Genomic DNA, 25,172 nt, shown 5'->3' with positions numbered 1-25,172 from the left:
ATGTTTTCACTTGATTTGGTCTACGCAAAGAAGGAAGAACTGTTTTAAATTGGGGAAAACCGAGTTATGATTACTAAAAACAATTCATAGTAACTTGAGCTTCCCCTTTTCCAACACCTTTCTGCTTTATTTAGTACCACTGAAAGTACGCAATCCACATTGGCTGGACCAGGACTTGTCACCAGAAAAAGATGTAGAAATGTCTACCTACAATTCTTGTGTAGGCAGCCTGCTCAGTGCTTTGATTCCATAGCACTTTCTTTGTCTTCTACTTTTGTTTCACGGACCTTTTGATCAAAGTACGTTCAGTTATGGATTCAGAGTATTGCTTTTGGAGAGAAGATGGAGATGTAGTGTTTTTGTATTTCTGTTTTTCTTCATCGTGTGTGACCCTTTTAGGTCTATTTCCTTGAAGTCAGATGAATTCTGTAATGGTACCAAGTGTAGTTAAGTATGCGTCACAAAGCGTTTGGAGGAGCTGCGGTATTTAGAGGGATCCAATGTTGCATTTTGGCTATAATCTCTACTGACAGATGATAAGCACCAGTGTTTTGTGAGTCATGGATCCACTTATACCACAATTTCCCACAGAATTATAAAACTGAAGCTCTTAATAACTCTCTTTAAACTACAAAAACAAATGTTCAGCTGGTATTTTTTGTGGTGGCTCTCTAAGTACTCTGTTCCTGTGTCACAGAACAAAATGAGAACCAGCTGTAAAACAATATTCTACTGATATAATGTATATGTATGCATATGAAGAATTTTACAGACATTTGGTAAATCTTCTCCTTTTCATGACGCTTTGTAACAATGGATTGGTATTTCACTTTTTGGTGTGATTTAACTGCACGAAAGAATCTAGAGAAAAAACGATTGCTAGGCTTTTAGCATTTGGATGAACCCATAGTTTCTGAGTAGAAACTTAAAAATAAATAAAAGGTAGGAGGAACAGGCTGTCATTTTAACTTATTTTTGCTGTCCCTTAGGCCAACTGCTTCTTCTGTGAAGAAGAAACATTTACGTTTGAAAATGAGAAATTTACCATGGCTGACTCTTCTAAAATTATTCAAGAGACTGAACAGCATTTAAATTTCAAATCAAAGAAAAAAATGTAGGGTGCTCTCCTCTGAAACGGAGTGGTCTGATTTCTACCATAGGGAACGAACCATCAAGTTACTGATATTACATCTGACCGCTGGTATCTGGCAGTGTGTTGTAACCATTACGCGCTGAGCCTTATTCCTAAGCCTATTCCTCCCCACTCTGCCACTTGGGAGCTGTAAGACAGAGACAAATCAACTCTGTTTATTATGAACGACAGAGGAGGGGAGAGATGGGCAGCACTACACAAGAAATCTGCCTGTCAAAGCACCACCAAGAGAGACAAGTACTATCCTGGCCTTGAAGAGGCAGAAGGAGTTGCACAAAAAGGTCTGAGATAGAGCAAGAAGGCTGACTGGTGACTGGAAGCAGAGGGGGAACAAGGCTGTTGAATGGCGCTGAGCAGAATAAAAGGGGCAAGGGAGAATCCGGGACAATGAAAAAGGTTAGACATTAAGGGGTGAGCACTAAGAGGACTAAGACCACTAAAAGTGGCCTGGGAAAGCAGTGGGACTGACCAAGATACGGTTTGGACAGATAGGAGAGAGGTGCGCCTGGGGTGTGGGAGTACGCTGCTATTCGGAAAAGCAGGATGGATGTCTCCAGACATGGGGCTAAAGCTGGGAAAAGCCAACAGTCTGGAACAGCAGCCTAAGACAAACAAGAAGAATTGGAACTAACTTTCCTGGAGAAGCCAGGGGCTAAAAGCTGTACTTTATGATTCTTATTGCCTATAGGGAGAGGTGGAATAGACCCAACACATCCAAAATTTTGTAGGGAGCTTGAATTGCAGAGTTTCTGTCCTGCATCACTAAGAACACTGAAAGTCACCAACAAAGGATTCCAGAAACCTCTCAATACTCGCAAGCTATTTGAGCGTTCTGCTTTGGTCACTGTGTACCGCCCAAATTCCCAACATACTGTTTTTGCAAAGTTTACGTAGTTCTGGGTTCAGAAGAAAGCAGGACTGAGGGTCCATACTGCTGGATGGATCTCACCTTGGGGAACAGTATTTCCACTCAGTTGTGTGTTGTGCTTTCTTGAGGCCCCTCAGAGGTACAGTGAGAGGCTGATGGACTGTTGAGTTGTTTTAGAAAGGCCTAATCTTTGATGTTCTTTCTCAAACACCCCTTCAAGTTGTATGCCAGGAGAGGCCAGCAGTTACTAGTACAGTTTTCATCTTGTGACTGATGCTTTGGGGGAGAAGTCAAAAGTATGTGGTTTTCCAGTATCAACCTAAGGAGATACATTTTTCCCCTTCCCCCCACCTTGGGTAAAAGGTTCTGCTTTCTCATAGAGCTTGTTGGCTGCTTCTAAATTACTTGAAACTTAATGCTAACTTTGTCTTTTAATATTTTAAAGCATTTTAGGCATTTTCTTTAACCCAGCTCCTCCAACCTTTGCTTCTCTTAGTATTTATGGTTTGCTGGGAGTTCAGTCATTTTTACTGATAAAGAACTTGACTGTACTTTACAAATGTCAACATATAAGAAACTGCTGGTCCCTCCAATGTTACCGGAGTTCCTAGAGAAATATCTTTGTGCTCGTACGTGGGTGTGCATATATAAATGCATATGTGTATTTTTATCTATGTTTTGTTATATTTTTCCTGCCTCAGAATGGTAAGCATGAGGGAACAAATACTTGAGATGATCTAACTTGTCTTAAAAACATAAATTAAATGAGGGTATGTAGGATTACATTGCTTGATAATTGAAATAGAGTAAAAATATGCATAAATACGGTTACCATAGCTCAACTACTACATGAGAACCTGTTTTGCTGCTCTAGCTTAATATTGTCTGTGAAACGGAAACACTCATTTTTAGACTCTTACATAGTCATGATCTTTAAACAAACACCTGGATTCTAAAATTAGATGAGATTTTCATCTATTTACGTGGAGGCCACTGCAAGATTAGAATTTTTCTTACATGTGTTACGTTAAAAGGAGAGTACTTTGTTCCATTAAAGTGCTAAGATTCAGGTTTGTGTGAATGAATGCCATCTAAATATCCTTAGAGGGAGACAAAAATTTCACCCTAAGTTGCTGAAAAGATACAAAAGAATCTGATTTAACAAGTTGTCTATAAAAACAAATCCCCTTCCAACCGTGCCTTTCTTTAAATGAAAAAATACACAAATGTTAGCAGGAAAACCAGTCTGGCAGGCTCACCTGTTGTCTTATTCTCCTCCTCCCAATCACAATCAACTTCAAAAAAAGTCTTAATAAATGCAGACAGTCTAAAATACTGCCTTTCCAGATAGTATGACAATGGAGGCATGGAGTCATCATGGAGGCACTGCATCAGCTCAGAGACTCATCCAATGGTCTTAATCTTATTGGTGCTTATCAATTTTGAAACAAAAGGATGAAAGAATATAAGGTTTTGGCTCACATGTATGCTTTGTAGTTACTGCCTATCTTTTGGATCCTGATGTCATATTTGGAGTCTATGAAGGGTTCAGTAGTGGCGTAGGTCTGAGTAAGTGCTACCACGCTGGCTATGTCCTGAAAGTCGTAGTGGTTGTCTACCTTGATCTGTAGTCATCATACCACAAGTAAACAGCATATACAAAAGAAAAAAGAGCAATTAGGAATGAAATGCAGAATTCAGTTGCAAATGGCATTCATGAGAAGTATGCTTTTTGACAGCATCGGTTTAAAAGCAAAAGGCATTGGATATTTGCTCTGATTTCCAGGTTCTGTAACAGTCCTGCACTGAAGTACCTATTTTTCTTGGCAAAATATTACCTGTTCATCTGTAGAAAGTAATTTCCAGACAGTGTAATTTTATTTTGCTTTTCAATTTTTTTAAGTGGTGATTTTTAATTTTAGATCTGCAAGCTTTAGAATTTTTTGAGGTGTGAGTGATAATAGGCAACACTAACTTATACAGAATTCTTGTTGATTCTGTAACTTGCTCATGTAACTGAATGTTCATGGAGCCCACTGTGCACTACCACATCATGCACCTCCTGGCAGGGCGGAGATGAAGGCTCACGATACTCTGCGGAGCGTGCATTCACGTGGAGCACAGAGAGCTGGATCAAGACAGCGGAACCAGCTTTTCTCATTTTCCCCACTTCTCTGCAAGGAGCCAGGCTTTCTAGGAGAAGGATTTCCTAGCTGTGGAACACTGGGCTAAGATGGTGAATGGTAATAAACCAATCAACTTTCATCTCGGAATAGGAGGGAAGTGGAAACGGGGAGAATATTGATTTAGGGGGAGAGGGAGAAGGAGACTTTGGAGGACAGAAGTGTTACTTTTGGACAGGGAGGGCACATCTCTATGGTTGACTTCAAAGAAGCTGGCTGAAATGGGGAGAAAAAGTGACAGAAGAGAAGTCTTAGGGCTGGCAGAAAATGGGAGAGGGAAACTGGAACTGCAACAACACACTGCTGTACCCAAAGTACATTTCAGAAAGGTGAGGAAAGGAGGCAGGGATTAGTATTTCTCATGTTATCTAGTATTAGGAGAGTTTGCAACTCCTTGCAAGCCCAGCGTCTTGTTACTTCCACTGTCACCTGGTAGGTACAAGGGCGCCTGTGGGCCAGAGTGCCACCGCTGTGAGATGGGACTTGCGTGTTAAATGGGGTCTGTGAGGCTAAAAGAAGCCATAAGGCCTAAGTATTTGCTCTCAACTCTCAGATGGAGAACAATACAGAGTAATTTGCCGTTTGAGAGCCACAAAACCAGACACGATGCCTGGTTTCAACTTATTTTCTGAAAACTCAATAGCATATGCAAAACTAACTGTGACCGATGGCATCACTACTCCTAGCAATGCCTTTAGGGAGGGCTGGGGTCCAAGGAGAACCTTTACTTGGACTCTGACACTAGGCGCTTCACTACAAATAAACTGGCATTTAATCTTTAAGGATTTTAAATATTTTATAGCTAAAAAAATCTAGATTTATTTCTAGACATTTGATATGCTGAACATTTCTGTGCATTATTTCCCTTTTCTTTAAGCAAGAGGTGAATACTGAAAGTACACTGTAAACATTCTAATACTTCACACATGCCATCCACAGAAACCGCAGTTTAAGTCATTAGTGGTTAATTCTGCTCTCAATTAAATTGGCTGCTGGATTTCCACTGACTTACTAAGTACGAAATAAAGCAAAAGAGTCATAGGCAAAAAACCATAACATACAGTACATCTTGCATAATTACTGAATAAAATACAATTAAATCAGTTTTCTATCGCTAGTGGCAAATATTATGCTCATGGAGCTTTTGGAGATTCAAGATGATAAATGTAACTATTCTCTGATGATTTGTTTTAGTAAAACACTTAAAGCACTCAAGTGTTTTCAGTGAAAGTGGTTAATCTGTAATGACTAGAAATTTTTACTGATATCAATGAAAGCTGGATTTAAATCCTACCCCATTGAACCATCATTGTGAGATAAGTGATATCAAAACAACTGTACTCACCACTGAAACGCAATTACTTTGGAGAAAGAAAGCAGCAGTTATATAGCGGTATGAAACAATCACAGAGAATACGTTAAGGCAGGAAATGAAGAAAAGTTCAGTATCAAGCTGAAACTAATAAAGAACCAAGGCAAACCCTTCCTATATTCCCGGGTCCAAAAAGTTGGACTGTGCAAACACACCTTGACTCTTAAATAGTTTCACTGTAGTCAAGTAAATTAATAAATGAGGTTCTGCTTCAAGAAGGCATCTCGGCACATTTCAAAGAACGTCCAATATAGGACAAATAAACTGAAAAGGCATTGATGTGAAAATAAATTATGTGTTTTAATATTTTCCTAAAGAGAGGTGCTTTCTTGAATAATAGACGATCAGAGATTGGCAAGGGTCGGGATCTCAGACAGAATTTGGACAATGAAAAGTTAAAATATCCAGGAAAGGAAAGAACATGCATGTTATTTTAGACAAACACCCGGGCTCCTAACATGCAGTAAGTAGCATCTGCACCTTTCCCATGCCTGAATGAGCATGTCCAATCTTCACAACAACAGGAAACGTTGGCATTGTGAGCTAAGGGGGGAAAAAAAAAGACGTGTTAGAGAGAGCAACCTTGAGTTACAGGATTAAGCTACACCATTTATGAAAATTATTTAAACGTGACCCTAATGCAGCCAAAGCTGTTCTTGCCATGGGGGTACTGGACCACGTTATTCCTCTGTGTAAGACTGTGTGTGCTGATGAATTACTGTCTGTGTTTTCTGAGCGCTACGTTATTCCCAATATATACAATCGGTGTACTTCTGTCTTAGCTTTTTTGTATGTCTTTCTTTGGACTTCACTTTTTAAACTGAATTTCTGCTATTTCCTATTTTATGTTGTGCTATTGTGTTTTCTGACCCATAAATTCACACTCTCCAAGATTATAATCATTAGTGATGTCAAACTAATCACCTTTTTTCTTTTCCCCTTGATTTCCTTTCTTTAGCAAGGCTGTGAATTCTTTCTGTGACCACTTACGAAAGCAACGATATCTAATTCAGCAAAAAAACTTTCTTTAACGGCAGATCCTAGCTTCTGTTACAGAATATCCCAATTCTCTGGGGAGGGCTCCAGCTTCTGCATAGAATGCAAGTAATAATTCAGCCACTATGCAAAGGCATATGAATATGCTTTATTCAACCAAATGATAACGGTTCTGTCTCTCAGAAAGTTCTGTGAATAACCAGTTTTGTTTCCATCATTCATTTGAAGACGTTTTAGATCTCTCAGTCATGGGTACAGCTGTCACTTCTTTGCCTTTTTTCTTCCACCTAAAACGTACATACATTGACCCTCTGTCAACCAAGCATAAATACAAATACTTAGTAGAACAGGATTATAATTAGAAATAAAAACCTGAACACCCTCAACACGTAATTAAACTGGGCAGAAGCGGGACAATAAGTGTTACGGGGTCTGAAACCTTCATTTAGTACCAAACTTTAAGAGAGTAAATACAATCAAAGGCAAAGCTGATGCTTTAGAAAAGAAACTCAGAATTCTTACAGATCTTATGTGAAACTTATTTTCCAAAGAAAACTTATTTTCCAAATACTTACAAAGGATTGTCAAGAGGTTAAGTGGAGGTCACATTTATCTCACTGTGCTTTGCACAACTTTGCACAGGAACACACAAACAGATATTTACATGGAAAGTATCATGGGATTGTAAATACTGACGTTAAGATCAAGAGATAAAGAATGGGAAGGTCACTTGGCTTTGGGTAACATCCAAACCTATTGGTAGGGTTATGAAGCTAACTAAAATTTACACACGCTTTTCCTATGTTTTAAACATTTTTTTCAATACGATTTAAGGATGCCTGCTTTAAAAAATACTTAAACTGAAAGGCAAATCTGCACGAGAACAAGTGAGAACAAGTGGGAAACACTGCAAGGTACATATTCTCTACTACTCACCACGGGATTCCCAGTACCATACACGTGTCTCTTCCTTTTCTCTTTTTTTGAACGGACTTTCTCTGACTTTCCTAAAATGCATTCCAATGCAATATTGTTGTGCTCCGACTTTTGTTAAAACATATAAAGGACACCTAAGCTCACAAAACCAAGTCGCTTGGTTTTTGTCAGGATCTCAGTTTCTGCTCTGCCTGATCAGAAGAGAAAGGAGGACCCTGTGGATCTGCTCCACGAGCACTCCAGAGTTTTCAACGCCCGAGGAAAGGACAGGGCCTGGCAGCTGTCAGCCGCCGCACCGGCCACGCAGCTCCTGCACTGATTTCTGCCGCAAAGCCAAAGCTATGTCTTTTCAGGAGAAAGCCAGATTTGATTTAGAGACTGCAATCCCAGTTAAATTATTCCATTAGTTAAGTAAAGACGTCACATACTTATCTTCTGCCAGGGCATCCTTGAGATCTGAAATCAAGGCCCACCGCCACAGGCAGGCGGACCACTCTGAAACCCATCTCTTTAGAGGACGCGCCTAACTGCAGCCCCCACGCTTCACTGCCTCTGGAAAGGCAACTGCTAGCTTTGGCAGAATTTCTGACAATTAACACTGTAGGAATCAATAACTATGAATACTTTGAAAGTCTTTTATTTAACTCTTGTTTAGGAACCATTTCAAGAGTTGGTCTTTAAATCCAAAATACGTTGATTTTCTTTCACAGACCCGTTTCAATCATCTAACCAATTTAAGTTAAGGCACGTAAGCATGAAAAAACTGATTAACTTCAAAATATCCAAAAGCACTTGCAAAAGCATTATACAGTAAAAGTCCCCTATACTGCAATTTTAAAATAAATTTCTTGCTAAACTGTAGGAATGCGAAGTCCTGTATACTCAACATCTAGTCACTTATTTATTGCTTTCATATTTTAAAACCAGCCCCTTTTTTTTTCCAAATTTTTTGGGGGAAGAGGGGGAACAAATCATTGCCTGACTCACGATTCATAAGGGCAGCACCACATTTTTCAACCACTGAACGGGGGTTTGTAATGGAAACACTGGCAGACCTCTAACTATAGCAATACAAATGGCACTCCTGTAATTAAGAGGAACACGTATTTTCCCGTGATTCCACAGCTGTGGAATCCTCTGTGGGCCACAGGAAATACAAAACCTGCGCTAACATCATTTAAGGCAATAGAGTTCATTTTGCTGTGGAGTCCGATACCCGGATTTCGTGTGGTCTACCACATCCCAGCGCAGACAGAGGGAAGAGCTGGCTGCAGGGCAAAAAGGCGCTGAACGCTGCATTTCAAACACCAGACACAAAAAAAGCCGGGCAGCACAGAAGGCAGACAAATGAGCATTTATCCCAGCGTTCCTCTTGTGACAGGCCCATGAATTCAGGGCTGATGAAGTTGTAGTTAGTTTGGGGTTTGAACAGCATTTCCTTTATTCCTGCTCTTCCTTGAATTACCACAGTTTTCCCTTTGTAGATGGGGACTAGACATGCGCCATCATGCAGTCACTTCCCTGCCACTACCTAATTTCCAGTTGTGCGCGGCATTGTTCTGCCAAGCAATAACAAAGCCTGAAATTTCTCAGTCAAATGACAGAAAACTCGATTTGAGTCCTCGCCCCAACGCTTCCCAATCTGCTCTTTTGTGTTAGTTTCTGTCTTGACTGAACAGCAGTCTCAAGACTTTTCATATATTTGGCCAAACATTATGTATGATACAACTGTGATAGTAACACCAAAAACTTACCGGCTCCCGGGCTTTCCTTTTAATTTACGTTATAGTTACTTGGTAGAGAGATACCTTGAAAGAAGATCTAGCACGTCTCAATGGATCCACTTTAAATAGAGCTGACACTGACAGGACTTATTGCATGTTTTCTTTGAAATATATTGCTGGGGGGAAACGGCCATTTTCCAAAAATATTTCTTATTTTTCAAAGGTTTTCTTAAATTCAGAGAAGTATAAATTACACTGTGACAATTAAAAACTAAGGGGAAAAAATCAGGAAAGACCAACAACAGAAATTACATTAAGAAATCTGGCAAGTTCACATGTATGAGAGATGGAAATGGACTACACTGCATGAACCTTCCACATTCATATAACACACATGAAATACATCTGAATATTAAAAAAAATAATTAGGATAAACATGACTTCTCTTCTAACTTAGAGAACAATGCCATAAACTATAATTATTAATTAGAGACAAAACAATACGTGTCAAGCATGTAATACAATTTTCCATAGTTATATATGAGTATGACTGGATTGGTAATAAATACTAGTAGCAACTGGAAAAACTGTCTTGGCTCTTTGCAGGAACCCATGTATGAAACAGTTGAGATACGTTACTGATATTTGCTAATATGATATTATTAATCAAAGTAACATCCCTGACTATTAAAATGTTTTATCAGCTCCTAAAAACTGTACAGATGGATTCAGTCTATACGCCTTCACTTCTGTGGCTTTAACATCTCACATCACAATTTTAAATAAACGTGAAGTCTTACTTCAACAGGCCGTTAACCTAGAATAAGGTGCACAGCTCGTTTCCGTGACTAGGACTAGGCACTACCAGCAGTAGGTACTACTTTGATCTGTGACCTTGAAGACGTGTTCCCTAGGAGAGCAAAAAGCAATTTTGTTTGCAGACAAAAGGCAACAGTGAAAAATCTTTTAAAGCAGAATCCTTTTAAAATCTGGATAACGGAAGTCTAGATTCCTAAGCTTCAAACTCAGAAATATTTAGCCTGGAAGTTGCTTTACTGAGATGACATGTTTTAATGGTTTCTGACATATATAATAGCAGGAATTCAATTTACATACTTAATGACCAGACAACTCTAATGGTTGTTACGACAAGGCACCATCAAACTGGGATTTCACTCAAGTTTGACGTGAGTCTTACCGAGCATAGCGGGAATACTTTAACACCTCCCGCAGAGCGGGCACCTGCCTGAGGGTGAGAAGCCCATCCCAGCCCCGGCTAACTCCACTGCCGAAGGGCTCAAGGACAGAGGAGAACGAGGGATGAAATATTAGAGGTGATTAAGTCTGTAATGGAAAGACGACAGTATATATGGGTTTAAAATGTGACTGTAATATCCTGTCTGAAAAATCTTCATGTTTTTAATAAAATGTCTATCTTTTCCCTATCCAAATAACTATATATTAGCATTTTTCATTCACTACTGACAGGCAACCAGCAAAGCAATTATAGTTGCAATGAAACTGTTTAGATTTACAAATAGACAAAGAACTACCTTAAGCAGGAGTTATACTGATGGAACTACTAAATCCAGGGTGGATTTTGACCCAACATTCTGAAGTTGCAAAATACGTGCTAATTAAGGCAAGCATGCATTCACAGCCAGTCATTTTGAAATGTATCACAGAAGCGTGTTTCTCATGTCACTGTCGCTCAGGATTAGGTCATGACATCTGTTGGGTCAGCTAGTGTGAGACCACAAAGCGTTTTGAACCTGCTGGTGTTGGGAGCAGTAACTTATCAAATCGCCCTCATTAAGGCTTCAAGTGCGTTGGATTTTTACTCTTCTGTTGATGTGAATTATTACATCAAACATTCCTTTTCCACGTTGCCAGGATGATTTGCAAATTGGATCCAAACACAAATTAGGTTCAAAGATTCATTAGTTACTGGTCAGAACCTATTTTAAATGCCTGAAATCTGCAAAGTAATACTGTACTGCTTTTCTGAAATGTCAAGGTATTTTCAATATGTTGCATATGTTGTTTTCATGAAGGATTTAGGGCTGGCCTGTCTTCTGTTCTGATCCCATGTATTAATAATTACACTGAAGGAACAGGGAAATGCAGAAAATTCAATCGATTTCAGAAAACACTGCAATTATCGCTCTTCGCTTTTGCTAGAAGTTAAGAAAAATTTGCCAAATTAAAACAGTTAAAAAAGACACTGATCAAATGCTATAGGTGCTCCAAAAGAGCAAGCAAGTACAGTGAGAACTGCTGTTGACACATCAGATAGCCATTAAAAACATGGGTCCCAGAAGACTTCACGAACACAAAAAGGTTTGAAGGCTCCTGACCTCTGATCTGGAGAAGCACCATAGGAAATAGCTAAACCAACTGCGTCCAGAACATATTTCAGTTTCAAAAGTAAGCATATCCTGCCAGCCAAAAATTAAGAAAAAACAGTTAAAGATAAACCACACAGTCTCCCCCTTCCTCTTCTCTTCAAACTTGGTGGGCGATTTTTTTCTTGTTGAGAAAAGGAAGGAATCCATATTCCAGAAGACCTCATTTGTTATCCCAGCATGGAGTGTCTGTAACAGTATTCATTAGCACCATTCAAAACAGCCGGCTATATCCAGTGGTCTGTACTCATCGGCAGCCCAACAGCTACCCAGCCTGGGATGCTTGTTTTGTTTAAAAATACCATTTGGGAACTGCTGCCGAGTATGTGCAGAAGAACCGAATGGATACTGTTGGGTGTGAAATTTAAAAAAAAAACCCAAACCAAACACAACCCCAACGAACAACCTAAACCAATGAACAATACCAAAACTGCTCTGTGGAAAGGAAACTGTTAAATAGATGCTATAATGCTGACCGCTGAGCAGCTAATTAACAAAATTATAAAGCTCATGAATACTTTTCTGCTACTGTTGTGCTCATGAAGAACCACACCATTTTTACACTATACTGCTACCTGTATTTTCACTGCACTTTAATGACAAATAAAAAGTAGAATCGGTAATCTGGCATAGTACTTCTTACTAAGTAGTACTTAATACTTCTCTCCTTCCTGAATTCATCGCTATGATTTCCTCTAAGCTGAAGTTTGTGTCCTGTGCCTGCAGTTCCAGGGTAGCAGAAGGGAAAAAAAATCCCGTTCCTTGAACATGTCAACAAGAGTCATGTCCTTCCAGTGAACCTGACAAAATAAACTTTACTTGTGTTTTAGGAAGAAACAAAACACAGGCTGTAACTAGAGGCAGCTGGCAGCGCCATCGCCCCGGGGAATGCAGGTTCACTCTTCGGGATTTGTGCAGCCATCACAGATTTGACGTCCCCTTCTTACAAACCCACTTCTGCCTTGTCACTTTACTCTCTTCTAAACTCCAGCCAAACCTAAGGCTCTTGGTCAGAAATCCTGCTTCATTCTTTTTTTTTCCTGAATGGAGTTTAAGTTAGTTTCGGTGTGTGACATAGTTTTACCACAGTAGTTTTTGAAGGAATTGTCTGATTAAACATCAACTTTGAAATCACAGGACTGTATACAGCCGGTTCTGTTAGCTTCGATGACTAAATGCCCCCATCCCTGTTCATACACACCTAAGAAACCTCTTGGCTTTTGGCACTTTAGGGTATTTTTATAGATGGTAACACTGGCCAGAGTTCTCTATATAAAACCACCATGACTAGTCACTAAAAATACTTTATTTTATTGAGCTACGAAGCCCATATACTCTTAACTAGGTTCAAGTTTGAAAATGAAACGCCATTTGCAAAATTCTGACAATTATAGCTATTTCGGTTGTTTCCTTTCTGACCAGCATACTCTAGAGAGTACAAATTTGCTCATGTGAGTTCTCTGAGAACAGTAAAGCTGACTTACAATTACAAACACTTTAATTAGATGAGCATGAAAATCTAAAAAGCCAGTTACTTCATGACCCGCTGACTGATGTCACAATAGCAAGGACAAACTATCACGGCTTGTTAACTTTTCACCTACGTCAGTGTTTTAAAACTGAAGATTCTTTGCACTATGAGCTTACATAGAAAAGCATCATTTTATTGTATTAATTTTTAATATCTGACCACCTAAAGATTTCATAAATCTGCTTATCATGCTTTTTACTGTAGAAAGAAGTATTCTAGTTTGATATACTTACACAATACCTACAGGCACCATCATCACCTTCTATAATCTGAAGTGAAGCTTATTTAATGAGTAGATGGCTCTACAGTTACCCAGCGCAATCTTCATCTGTATCAGTTTGCATTTTTCCATATATAATGGCAAAAATACATATCATTTCTGTTTTCAGAAATTTCTGGAGTTTATGAGGCCGGTTTACTTGAGTGTCACCCTGACATTTCTTCACTGTAAATCTATTAATTTAAAGTAAATCCTTAAAATTTAAGCTTCATACACTAAAGTGGTCAAAGGCTCATAAGTTCTTCTGCAATTTAAGTACGTTTGAACAATGCTTAGAGTTACACAATATAAGCTATTTTATTTCCAAGAGATATAATTTGAATCCTTGTAAATTTACTTTGAATTCCTCTAAGGTATAATGTAAAACATAATCAAAGCTGTATATAAAAATAAAACTAGGCAAAGATCATCTGCTAAAAAAAAAAAAAAAAAGCCCTCTGCTGGCAACAATACAGAAAAGACAGTTTTTTGAAGGTGGTATTTGCCCTGGCTTTAATGTCCTCATGGTTGAGTTGACTAGAAAAGCCACAACAGGAAAAAAAAGAGGGGGGAAAAAAACCAGCAGTGACAAAAAAAAATAGATGTTGCATAAACATGACTTACCTCAAGTTCAGTGTTTAAATATTTATCTTTCCAATAATCCCCAGGCAAAGTTCATTTAACCACTCTAGTTCCATGTAATTTATTTCTGGAATATGCATCAGACTAAATCTAATTTTGCTCTGCTTACTTTGGAGAAAGGAAATTAAAAGTGAAATAATGAAGGTGGCCTTTTATTTCCCAGAAACAGGCAGGAAGAGCCCTAAATCAATAAACAAGCAGAAGATGTACCTCCTCTGGTCTGTTTGGTTTTAAGAAAACACAATCTCAAGATAAAGTCAGGGCTCGGCCACGCAGAAGCTCTCCGTCACCAGCAGGGGTAGCTCGACATATTCCTCTCTTAATTACGAAAAGCAGAAACATCCCCCTTAAAGAGCTCTTACTCTCAACAAAGACAAAGAACAATTCAGAGATGTCCAGCCAGATTTTCCACTGCCTTGTACCTTGACAGGAAAAACTAGGTGTAACATTCTCTCTGTCCGGGAAAACATTTCACACAAGTGGCAAGCCAAAGGAGAGTCCGACAGGCTTCGTGTTAGCTTTTTGGAAATAGGGGCATTAAAGAAATTTAAAAGCTCAAGTGGATAAAAAGAGTAGAGCTTTAATTTGATCAGCGTGCCCAGGAACTAAAGAGAGGTAAATGCACCTTAATTGTAATTTCTTTATTCAAAACAGAGAGTTAAAATGGCTTATAAACTAAAGAAGTGCAATATAGATCGGCCCAGGGAAACGCTGGGCCCCCTCAATTCCCACTGCAATAACGGGAGCTGATGCCACGCGGGGGATTCCGAGCACCCTCGCAGACGGTTACCACCACCTCATAGCACTGGATGTAAGAAACCAATTCTCTTGGTACTCACTGACATGAACACAAGTTTTGACATGATCTTAGGTACAAAGTGACACTATCACGCAAATCTGAACCAGGAAATCAATCTAAAATACATTTGTCTCCACAACGATTTTCAATTAAAAGAGAACAGTTATCTAAACCAACGCAGATGTACTCTGATGACAGAAAAATCTCCTGCGTTCAATACCTGTACAGCATGCAAACAGAAACTGTCATTAAAAAGAAAAACATTAGGTATAAAGTCAGCAAGTCAAAAAGAGCAGTTCCCACAGATCCCTGGTAGAAATTCTGGAGAAAACAAAATCTTTGCAGAGACAAATTATATTTTGATTTTGGCACATCAGTTTTTCATTCCGTTCCAATCATTCTACCAACTATTTAGCAAACTGCTGCCTCTAAAACCAAGTAACATTTTGACATCTTATAAAAAAAATTCCCAAATTGCTGTGTCTATAAACTGCATAGGGTTTTTTTACCATAGAATTTAGGAAGTGACAGCTATAAATGCTCTCCCTTTTGAAGCAGGCTACAGTACATATGGAGGCACTGGAATTGAAAATCCATGAAACCTCATCTATTTTGTGAAAGACTCTTCTAATTTTGAATTTTCTGCCTGTTTGTATAGGTTTTGTACAGGATGTGTACCGTGACTGTGTCAGTTAAACGGAAACAGTTTTAAGGAAAAACAAATGCAATGCCAAATGAGAACGAGGGAGAAAAGAACTTGAGCACAGCATGAAGAAGGCGACAGATAAGCTATTACTGTGGAGAATCCTGCCTGCTGTCATTCTAAAATAAGATTCATTTGCCACAAAGAAGAGGGAATAAGATTGATACGGATAAAAACTTATACCCCGTAGCCTGCTAGAAGCTAACGCACAGAGCAGGCAGCTCAACCAAAAGACACTGTGTCCATTCCAACGGCTTGACAGCTGGAAGGGACAGCAAGGTGTCCCCGTGATGATTAAAGAGCCTTTGAGAAAGGACAATCCCCGTGCAACACAGTGCAGCGCTCCGTGACACGACTCCAAGTGTCCGCTCCAACCTGCCAGAGAAACACTCATGATCGGTGCCTGGGAACCGGGTGAGAGCAGAGCGTGGAGGAGAGGTGACCAGGCTGCGCCGCCTCTCCCCACGCCAGCTCCTCACTCATCACCTGCTGCCCCCAGTAACTCCCGGGGAAGAGATGAAAGTATCATCTCAGCGCGAGTTTCCCCTGGAGTTCAGGGGAAGCAGTCGTTCACTCCACGGGACTCTGCACACGTGGCATCCAACAGGAGGAGACCTAGTGTTACTAACATGGGTCTCTAGGGGCTGTCAGAAGAGAAAGAAACAAGGATGGTAATTAACGACCAGAACGCTGTTGATAGATGCTAATGCTTCGTTGTAAGAATTAGCAAGGATCATGACAACAAAAGCCCCTCCAGAATTAGAAGTCCTGTGCAAAGTTAGAAGTCGCACTGAGAAGAGATGAAGCTGATGAAAAATGCGACTGTTGTCAGCTTCCCTGCCTGGTTTCCGTGTCACACGCATCGACAAATACAGTGGATTATCCACAATTCTCTCTGTCTTCTTGCGTTTTACTAGAAAACAGAAATTAGTTGTTCGACACTAGGCTTGCTTTGCTAGACAGAAAGGAGAGAGAGCCAAGTGGTTTTTCTGCTACATCAATGATGAACTGAAGGAATCGGTGACTACATCCCTTGATAAATGAACTTTGCTGTTTCTCATTAGCAAGTGTTAGCTGTATCAGAATACGCCCAAGAGGTGGGCATGAGCTTGACTAGTATTACGACATAATTTGCCATGATATCATGGCTTACTTATCAAACTAAAGGAAAACAGGCATCATAGCATACAGTGTAGTGAAAGAAACCCATTTATACAAATAGTAAAAAGACCAGGTATTTATTTTGCATCGGTCTGCTTATATTTATAAAATGTTGGCTACAATATCTCTACTATCATTTAAGATACAAGATTATTTTGCTTAAAAGTTAGGCAAGGAATATTTATACATCTCTTGCAAATAATCTTTGCATTTTACAAGGTGAAGATCTAACTGCAGTACAGAATGGGTGCTGAGCTTAGGGTTTCTTTTCAACTCTCTAAAAGTAACTTTCCTAATACAATGCAAAATACTAACAATATACAATATCAAAAAGGACAAGCTAAACCCTAATGCTTGCTGATACTGTTCAGAGGTAGCAGGTACTCAGTCACTGTACCGATATCAGTAGAAGCTGCAGGTAATATTTTTCTCCTCTGAAAAATGGACTAAAAATGCATTTTCTTGCATTTGTGAGAGCATGTTCCTGAGTATTGAGATTTTCAGACTTATTAAAATCCCTGTCAAATGCTATCATGTAAATATACAACCTAGGACTGACCGGTGGACACATCTGCTTTTCTTCCTGCTGTTGTGACCAGTTGTTTCACACTAGGGCTGAGAAACCTTCGAGCCACAAGTTTCACTAAAATCCCCGTTACCGCTGAAAGGTCTCCTTGCGTAGAGCACTTTCCCAGCGACCTCTCTTGTGGCCATTGCCTTCTCTAAGTGCTTTAAATATTCCACCTGTGTACAGGTGGCTTTGAAAGACTCTTAAACAAGGGTAGCTGCAGGCGATACTATATAAGATTGTAATTAAAATATGGTTTTATGGCATTTGTACAATTACCGCATGAGATTTAGTTTTAGCAGGTTTACACCTCCTCACGTTCAGTTGAACATAAGTACTTAATTCTCAAGTATGTCTACAGGACAGTTGTGCGTTAATTTTTAACTTTTCACAAAATTATTTTTATATTTTGTTATAAGCATAATATTTTTAGTTTGAGTGTACAATTAGTTTGATTGCACTAGATAGAAAGGTCTCCAGGACATGCAGAGCGCAGTAGCCTGACGTGCTGTTCCAGACAATCTTAGGCAACACGTGCCTTACTCAACCATGGACTAGGTAGCCCTGCACGCTCCATGGCAGAGAAGACACTTTGCCCAGCATATTTCTTTATTATGTGAATTTGACTGAAACAGAAATTAAATTGGTCTATTTAGATCATCTATAGCAGCAGCCATGTGATGTCATCTGGAAACCAATCAATGGCTCTCAATTAATTCCTTCATCACTTTCCAATCCTGCTGCCCTGAGCGAGACTTGAAAATCAATACTCCTAGAACTACTGACCACAGAGGCCACTAAAGTACCTGCTCGGGGGGGTGGGGGGGGGTTCAGCCTTCTTGTAGCTTGAACTTCCTGCGTGAGGTTTCAGCCTCACATCTTTTTTATCTTTCCACTCACATGAAAAGCTTCCTGAAAGAAGTAAGTTTCCTCCAGGTAAGAATGGAAGTGTTCACAGGTCTAAATTATTTTCAGGTGTTAGTCCTGGCCTTGGCCAAAACTTCAGACTGAAAAAATAAAAATTAAAGTATGGTTGCTTGAACTAAATCAGGGCATAGTGTACAACATGCCTGGCTCAGCTTTTGAACGTACATCTAAAATCTAAAAATGAGACCCAATTCTAGTAATTCTGAATATTTGCATATTTTGTTTTTCTTTAACAGCCAAAGTGTGTCAGGGGCCGGGGGTGTGTGTGTGTGTGTGGAACCAACCAAGAATCAGAGCACTAACACTGCTCTCTGACCTCTTGCTGTTCAAAAATAAAATAAATCTGCTGCTGCTGCGGACCACGTACACATCTATATAGAGACAGCGAGCTACTTTGTGTACGCCTAAATCACAGCCCCAACAAGACACGTTTTCACAAGTCTGGATTGAAATGGTTCAAATTATGTTAATGAATATTCAATACCGAAGCTTGATTTGTGAAGTGACAAAACGTGCAGTCCTTTAAGCACTTCTGTCCTGCATGTCAATCTATTTTATCAATGCATTTTATTACTCTCTAATCAAAGCTTATGCTGCTCCCTCATGAAACAACTGTTTTACAGAAGAGGGTGTGTACACGTCACACATGCCCAGATTGCTACAGCAACCAAAGAGCTGAAGTTGAAAAAGATTTCCGAAGTCTTGTATTTATGTCTGTGGTCCCTGTATAACAGCAGCCAGAAAGTGCAGACACAGATCCGTGTCGATTAGGGCTCGCATTAATAAGGAAGGCAGAGAAAGAGCCGTGCCTCCAGTGTACACCAGTGGTATCTTTTTCCTTCCTATTTTAAATTAAATCTGCGATGAAATAATAAGAAATGCCTTTTATTGCAGCTTTTATTTTTAATGCTTTATTCCTTGTAACTACCGATTGTTCAGGGCTCACAAACGGAGCATTGAAACATTGCCTTTTCATGAATGAAGTTCTGTCCAGCCTGCAAACAGGGACGTCATTCCAAGAAAATGCACAGAAGTGCCGGGGAAGATGAGGGACTGCAAACGAAAACAGAGCTTAAGAAAGGACAGCTTTGTTTACTTGGGCAAAAAAGAGAAGGTAGCAGAACTAGTTTTTCAATTCAAACTAGCAGGAAATTTGCTAGAAAAAGATAAAAATCTTCCTCCTGCTAAAGAGCATAAAATCAGCTTCAGAGACTTGTAAAAGATGTTTTTGCAAAAGGCTTTTGATTATTAATAGTTCTACTGACTCATAACAGCAACATTGCAATGCTTGCTAAGGTAACCTCTCTGCTGGTACAGTAACTTTCACCAATGATGTGCTTTTTCCTCGGAGGAAGGCGGAGTTGGGAGTTAGTGTCAGGGCCATAAATAAGAGGGTCCCACGCCAGGGAAATGAGAAGTCAGTGAACATCCGCGGGTACTGCGAGCCAGCATTAGAGGGCTTCCCTCAACCGCCCCGCGCCGAAACTCCACCGCCCGCGGAAGCGCTCGGCCAGCCGGCAGCAAGCTCAGCTGGAAAACCAAGCCTAAGAAAGCTTTTTCTCCCGGCCGAGCGACCAGCGCCATGAGCCCGCTGGCCGGCACCTTGCTGTTGTCGGCGCTGCTGGTGCTGAGCCGCAGGCCGGCGGAGGTGGGGGCCTGCAGCTGTGCCCCCGCGCACCCACAGCAGCTCATCTGCGACTCGGCGCTGGGTGAGTCACCGCTCCCGCGGGCGCCGCAGGGAACGCGATTAACCGGGGGGCTCAGGCTCGCCCAGGATTCTAAAAGCAAATGACTGCAGAGATCCCTTCTAAAGAGAGGGCTATGGAAAAAAAAATAAATTACAGTAGCTGTTCTGCTTCTCTTGTTTTTCCAGAACATTTTGTGGTTACAAATTGGTGAAACTGCTGTATTATTCAGTGCCTTTTTTTTTTTTTTTTTTTTTTCCCAATAGGAACAGCTTCTATATTAAGTCCTAACTTAGAGTAAGCAGGGAAGAATACCTGAACTTTCAAATGGCTACTGGTAACAGTATCTGTAACGGAATATTCTATCTAAATGTGTAACTAAATGTGTTATTCTATCTAAATGTCTGCTATGTGTAAATTATGCACATATATATTTTATATAGCATTTTGGGGGAAAAAAAAAAAAAAAAAGAAAAAACTCCCCAAAAGAAAAGTCCCCAGTGGTAACATGTTGAAACACTTGATCTTTGTTCTGCTATACTACAATTTCTTTAATTGGTTGTGGGGGTTTTTTTTGTCATTTTCCAAAAATACTTGAGCAGGAAACTGATAGGCCCTTTATTTTCTGCAGATAAACTGGCTACAGCAGTTCTGTATAAATATAACTTTCCAGTCTTTAGGACGATTGTGTTTCACGATACTCAGTCAGCGCCGTGGTTGTCAAACAACTGCTAGAAAGAAACTAAATATCTCAAAATTAGACTGCATGGGGATAAGAAAATGTGACATTTTGCAGTCTTTTGATTTCATTAGCTGAAGCTAGGGCTGGTTAGCTTCCATCTAGTGTGAACAGTAAATGTAGAACATGAGTTTCCAAAGTGTCACAAAATTAGCATCTCTATGGGGCAGGCAATACCTTCTGCATACTGATTAATTGCTTTTATCCCCTGACAGAAAATCTTTGTAGCCATGACAAACCCTCAGCTCTGTTTGTGGCCATCAGTTAAATTGGTTTTTAATCTGGTTGTGTTAAGCAATCTCTTTCATGAAGTTACCTACACCAGGCACTACAAACCTGGGGTTGTTCGAGGTGTGAAAGAAAATAGAAGTTGTGCTACCAGGAGCTAAACCATATGCATATCCCTTTACGGTACCAGCCCGCTGCAGTCCATCATTCTAAGAAAGTGACAGTTCTTCAGCAGACTTAATGTGGAGATTTTTCTCAATAAACAACTTCACAGAGGAAACTCAAACTACTCATTTGGAGCCATCTTCCTTAGGGAAGCCATTCTGGCCACTCTTATTATATCTATTGAGATTTATTCCATTCCTAGATACATTTTACAAATGGTAGATATATGCTACTTTTTATTTATCGTTGAATACTGAAGACTGTAAATTAAAACTACTTTATATCTGGCCTTGATGCTCAAGCTCTCACTTCTACAAATATTCCCACTTAAATTAATTGCGCCTTTTCGCTAAGGAATGTTTACATCAAGGATCCCTTTCTGTATCATTTAAAACCAGTATTTCTGTATGTTATAAAATGATAGAGAGGTGTAGATATTAATTCATAGAAATATGTGTATACATATTTTTACATATGCATTAGCCTGTATGTAGACATAAAACCTGCTCTAAGCCCTTATGGCAGAATTATCTGACTTGCTTTGGCCACACCACCTTGCCTAAGCAGAGCAGAATGACTTTAGAGCAGCTGGGGCAGAGGGGGCTCCACCGCCCAGCCTGGCATCCAGCTCCTCCATCCCTGACGCCAGCGCCCGCTTCTCCTGCCCCGGGAAGGGCTGGAGCCCCGGGCACAGCTCCATGCCCCGGGAATCATAGAATCACAGAATCCCCATGGTTGGAAAGGACCTTTGAGATTATCAAGTCCAACTATACACACACAAAAAACCCCCTACAATCTCTGCCACTAGAGCATGCCCTGACATGGCAAATCCGCAGCCCCCCTCCGTTTGGAGCAGAGCGGGCCTGAAGCCACACCGGTGTCCTTTGGGCCACCCGGTTCTTCAGAGGGACTGTGAAACCCAGGCCGTGCTGTTCAATATCCCATGCACTACCATACCTCAAACCGCTCCTGTTAATATCACCGTGTCTAGACATTTTTTTTTTAAATATTTAAGATAATTAAAGATTAGATTGAAGATTTGTACTTTAACTTCAACATCTTCATACTTCCTCAGCTACCAAAACCTGTGGGAGCTGGATGCTAATCCAGCTATTTCCTGAGATTATTCAACTTTTTTCAGTTATTTTTAAGTTCATCCATTTCTGTACCCACAAACACATTCAAGTATTTCCTTGCAGAACAAACCCCTAGCTCATCTTATAAAAAAAAAAGAAAGAAACCATGTCATGCCTCTAAATTCCACAGTAAAGTAAGAACTGACACAAAGTCTCAGTGTTGCTCACAGAGCTACCAACCACTGTATGTACTCCAGTTACTGCATTATTTCTCAGCTTCACTATAAATCCGTAACAGTTTTGTTTTCCTTTGGGATCCCTTGTGATTTGGGTGGAGTGAAGATGGAGGTGGAGGGGGTTGAATCAATAGACACGACTTGAGGCACTAACTGAACGTGTGAAGCCACTCAGAAACCTTCGCATTCATAGGAGATACTCCAGAAAAAATAAGCAGAGAAATTCATTAAATCTGGGACAAACTCTTTTCACTTTTACTTCTGTTCACGTGGTTAGTGATGCGACATTTTGCCTTTTACTGCTCCACTCTTTCTAAACACCCACAGCTACCACACCACCCGAGTAACCTGGTAGAAATAAGAGGTTTCCCGACAGAGCCAGGGGATGAGAAAGCTTCTGGTCCTGCAAGGTATTGAGCCAGAACTGCAATGGGGGACGAGAGACGAGCCCTGCAGGCGTTACACGGCTGTACACCGCAGGAAGAACAGTAATGACGGGTAGTACATCACTAGTGCCATGCTTGCCTGGCCTTGGGGGTGTTACTCTTCCCACTTAGCCTGAAGAAGGTGTGATTTCGTACAAATCTGAGCAGCCTTCATGAACTTGTCAGTAGTTTTAAATTTCACTTCAAAGAGAGGCAAATCCTCATTTGTAGGAAGCGCCTGGCACCACGAACATACACGGCTTTTTTTAATAAAAGGGAGATTCATTCCTTTTATGTTCTTCTGACTTGTGCTGAGGGTCTCCTAAAATGTGCTGGATGCCTTCAAACCCCACCGAACACCTACACTCCTCAAGAGGACTTGCACTGGAACTGGAGATGGGAGGTTTCTGAAATAGCAGTTCTGCTAATCAGCAGCGCTGACCTCCTCACCCCGCCAAATAGCGCAGGAGGCCTTCCCCCGCCAGAAATGAAACGCGGTGAGGATGTGCTGTTTAACATCTCAAATTCAGTAGTGAGGCACCATAGTTTCAAGTCGATGCATGAAAATTCCTCTGATAATGGCCTTTTGGGAGAGAACCATGGATGCAATTGAGTTCATCAGATAGTGCCAAGGTAACAGATTTCCCTTTTGCCACTGACTACGGTCTCCCCGGACTCAATTCTTAACCGATGTTCACATCAAATGAGACAACCTAGAGAGAGAGATGGCGTACGTGGAGAGGGCCGACTCCTTCCTAAAGCCTGTCACTTGTCATTCATGCTCGTTCTTCCCCCTTAGGCATTTTGGACAGTAGGACAAATATGTAAATACTTTGCATTTCTTAGCTACGTAACGCCCATCTTCAGCTATCTTTGTCTTAGCTACGTACAGCCTATGTTTAAAGTTAGATGTATTCTTTCTGATTTAAACTGTCTTATGGTTGTTGTTTTTTCTTAAACATACGCCAATAATGATAGTTTTGCTGAATATCAGGCACCACCCTCCAACAGAAATGACTAACAGATCTTGAGTACAAATAAGTCTATAACACAGCTTCAGAGAGCAGTTCTATAGCTTTGGAGAAGAGTGGCCCGTTTTGAAATACGATGGAAGCTTCGCAGCTGGAGCTTGGCAGCCTTTTCGGCCTGTTAAAATCTCGTAAGATCACTGAGATCAGGCATTGTAAAGATGTGCCAGATGATATATTAAATTTTAATCACGTTTAAAAATAACAGTAAAAATTTTATTTAAATACACCCGAATTAAGTTTTCAAAGTCATCTCCCTCTGGGATAAAATTACAATATGCTATTTCTTTAGGATTGAATTCCATGTTAAAACTTTCATGGCTCAGTGTCCCACAATTTTTCCTCTCTGCAATATAATACCCATTTTTGTACTGGAATGGATTAATTTGTACATTATTAGAGTGGGAAGTAACTTTACCTGATGGGGAAAATCAGCATTGGAAAACCTATTAGAAATGTAGACAGCACTTCTTCCAAGTTAGGGGAGAAAAGGTGAACAGTGACATTAAAGTCAACTTTATATTTTATTCTCACTCTATTAATGTTATGCGCACTCACCATACTTTGAATCTCACAAGCCTACTTGCTGTGCACAGCGCCATCATGCAGACACTGATCACTCGCACGTTTAGGTTGATGAGCACCTTCAGCGGGGGTTTTGACGCAGAATTAAGCAGCTATGTCATTAATCTTCACGTGTTTGGGAGTACCGCGTTCGCACAGACAGTAATAACCACACCACGTAACAAAAGCCCATTAAAGACAGGGATGCGACAGGCCTCAGCCTTCTGTGAGGGTTCCCACAGAGTCCCATGAGAAACCCCAAGGCCTGACGTGGTCGCTGCAGGGCAGGGGCAGGACGGCCCCACTCCGGAGCAGGGAAAGGTCATGGTACTTGGCGTATGATCGGCATTTATGGTATCGTCCTGCCAAATAAAGGCAGATCTTACTGCTTCGTAGCAGTGTCCCTCCTCTAGAGTGGAGATCAGGGACAATAATGCACAAGGATATTTCTAGAGTAACTCCTCCCTGACTGGAAAGGATTCAGCTACATTTCTCAGGGGTCCCACACAGAGATGAAAGCTGAGTTTCCACTCCAAGAATTGTGAATTCTTGGAATCGTGAATAACGTACTGGACTTTCACAGTTCTAGTTCTCTCTCAAACGAGAGGCAAAGCACAGCACCTGAGTGTGCTTCTTGCAAGAATTATTAGGAAAGAGAAGCTGTGAGACTGTGTTAGTGCCATTGAAAGACCGTGCTGTCAGAACAATATTTGCAGAACCCTAATTATATTAACCAGTGAATCATCTTATAAACCAGCTAGAAATTATACTAATCTCCAAAGTACCGTTATTCATAGTT

General features: G+C 40.4%; 2 protein-coding genes across 2 annotated transcripts in view; one reads left to right on the top strand and one right to left on the bottom strand.

The window, feature by feature from the left end:
- The window catches only part of SYN2 (synapsin II), a 195,463-nt gene that overhangs the window by 43,843 nt on the left and 126,448 nt on the right, over positions 1-25,172 (bottom strand). Inside the window, exons 6-7 of the mRNA XM_074602556.1 lie at positions 6,057-6,119; positions 3,504-3,646 (exon numbers count right to left, since the gene is read on the bottom strand). Of these exons, the coding sequence (XP_074458657.1) occupies positions 3,504-3,646; positions 6,057-6,119 (206 nt within the window). The remainder of the gene's footprint in view (positions 1-3,503; positions 3,647-6,056; positions 6,120-25,172) is intronic.
- Positions 19,255-25,172, top strand: part of TIMP4 (TIMP metallopeptidase inhibitor 4) — a 28,737-nt gene continuing 22,819 nt past the window's right edge. Inside the window, exon 1 of the mRNA XM_074602558.1 lies at positions 19,255-19,936. Within this exon, the coding sequence (XP_074458659.1) occupies positions 19,810-19,936 (127 nt within the window). The 5' untranslated portion in view covers positions 19,255-19,809. The remainder of the gene's footprint in view (positions 19,937-25,172) is intronic.

The sequence above is a fragment of the Larus michahellis genome, chromosome 10 (assembly GCF_964199755.1).
Source record: "Larus michahellis chromosome 10, bLarMic1.1, whole genome shotgun sequence".
Classification (NCBI taxonomy): domain Eukaryota; kingdom Metazoa; phylum Chordata; class Aves; order Charadriiformes; family Laridae; genus Larus; species Larus michahellis.
This window is presented reverse-complemented; position numbering and strand designations above follow the sequence as displayed.